We start from the raw sequence: 1,819 nt of genomic DNA, 5'->3' as shown, positions 1-1,819 counted from the left end.
CTTATACTACGAATACATTTTAGTGGAAGTTGTTATTATGTCTATAACTCACCGTAAAATAGTTTGTTTACATCCTATTCTTGACCGCGGAGTGACGTCACTTTCACCTCACGCACGCGAGTGAGGTGAAATGGGATTTGACTGTACAGGACAGTGAACAATGCAGAAATTATGTGACAAAGTACAGAACTTAGTGTTTATCATTGACATAATGTTGAAACTTTGAATACTGTGTAAATGTTGAAAAATCCCACACTTCAATATTTGTTCTCACGGCAGTGTGACGCAAAAATGACGTAAAAATCCGCAAGTTCCCGGATGTCCGCGATCAAGAATAATCACTAGGTCAAAGGTCAAAAAGGCGCGTCGCGCTCTCCCGTATTTGGGACTCCGCGTACTATTACAAAATACGGAAAGTTATTGGACGGTCAATCTTACAGCAGTAGGTGTGTCTCTTACAAGTTGGTCATTGAAGGACGTGTTTATGAAACTGCTAGCGTTATGTTTTGATTTGCGTGAAGCAGTGTTTCTTGCCCTGAGAGCTCACAAAGTAAGTATGGTTGCTACGCGACTCGCAGCACGATGCCATCTCGCCGTACTTTTCGCATAATCTCGTCCAATTTTCGACCACGAACAAAGTCTCCAAAAAATATAATACCTGTAAAGCTCATTTTAATATGAAAAGGCCGTAGTCAACCGAGACGACCATGGAACAAAAGGCATGCCGCGTTGCTAGTCTATCTTGCTATTTGTCTGCCGCGTTATCTAGAGCCGTATCTTGTCATGCCTGTTTGAGACATGGGCATACTGCATACATGACATCTCATCGAATGCTGGTATGTAATCAATTTCAGCTTTTTACCGCCGTGAGTGAGCCTGCAAATGCAATTACAGAAACAAAAACAATGGCATCGATAAACTGTTCTGCTGAAATACTTATTTTTCCAATCGTTGTTGGCTGAAGAGAGTCCGTTGATAGCCTTGCGTAATAAACATGAGATTACATAAAACTGAATGGAATCTTCCTATAGGATAGAAATTGAAGTGTAGACTTTTCTGAATGTGTGTAAGATAATACAAAACATATATACTGTACGCTAAATAGACATTAATACATGGACGAATAATATGTAAATAATCTATAGACGATATGATTTGTACAATGAAAAGATTCTAAGTGTCCGAGCATAAAAGTGACTATAAATTACATAAAACTTACGGATATTGTGTTGTAAAAGTGACCCACACGCACAAAAATCTTACCGGAGTCAAACTGCGTCGCCATAGAAGCTCCAGTGACAGTGGCAATGGCAGAGTCATACGAAAGTAGTATTTCATTTTTGAAATTTTGGGAAAACAGTGTTTTATTCACTGGGTGTTCGTTGGTATAAGAGACGAGATCTTCCTCTACCTGCACTGATGTCACCCAGCTACAAAATGCAATTACAGACAACAAAAACAACATCATCGGTAAACTGTTCTCCTATTCTTCTGATTCAAATGTACTTATGTCTCTCATACGTCACTTTGTGGCGGAGATTGTATAGAACCAATCGTTGTTGGCTGAAGACAATCCGGTGAAGTCTCGTAAAATAATGTGAGACTATTTTTACTGAAATAGAATGTTCCTGGGATAGAAACTTGTGTGTAGATTTTTCTGAAATGTCGTGTGTAAGAAAGTATAAACTCATATATACTGTTATACAATAATACCAGGACGAACAAATATAGAAATAGCCTTCAGACGATATGATTTGTACAAAGAAAGTAACTTCAGGCATACCCTGGAAGAATCTGCTGATTTGTGAGTCGGAATCTT

General features: G+C 38.7%; 1 protein-coding gene across 2 annotated transcripts in view; it reads right to left on the bottom strand.

Annotated features, from left to right (window-relative positions):
• Positions 1-240: 240 nt before the first annotated feature.
• The window catches only part of LOC139151935 (uncharacterized), a 3,117-nt gene continuing 1,538 nt past the window's right edge, over positions 241-1,819 (bottom strand). For both annotated transcript variants that reach the window (XM_070724997.1, XM_070724996.1), the window contains 3 exons: positions 1,784-1,819; positions 1,264-1,431; positions 241-876 (listed from right to left, as the gene is read on the bottom strand). The exon at positions 1,784-1,819 is cut by the window's right edge and continues 108 nt beyond it. In XM_070724997.1, coding sequence (XP_070581098.1) covers positions 851-876; positions 1,264-1,431; positions 1,784-1,819 — 230 coding nt within the window. In that variant the 3' untranslated portion in view covers positions 241-850. The remainder of the gene's footprint in view (positions 877-1,263; positions 1,432-1,783) is intronic.

Source organism: Ptychodera flava, chromosome 15, assembly GCF_041260155.1.
Source record: "Ptychodera flava strain L36383 chromosome 15, AS_Pfla_20210202, whole genome shotgun sequence".
NCBI classification, from domain to species: Eukaryota; Metazoa; Hemichordata; class Enteropneusta; family Ptychoderidae; genus Ptychodera; species Ptychodera flava.
This window is presented reverse-complemented; position numbering and strand designations above follow the sequence as displayed.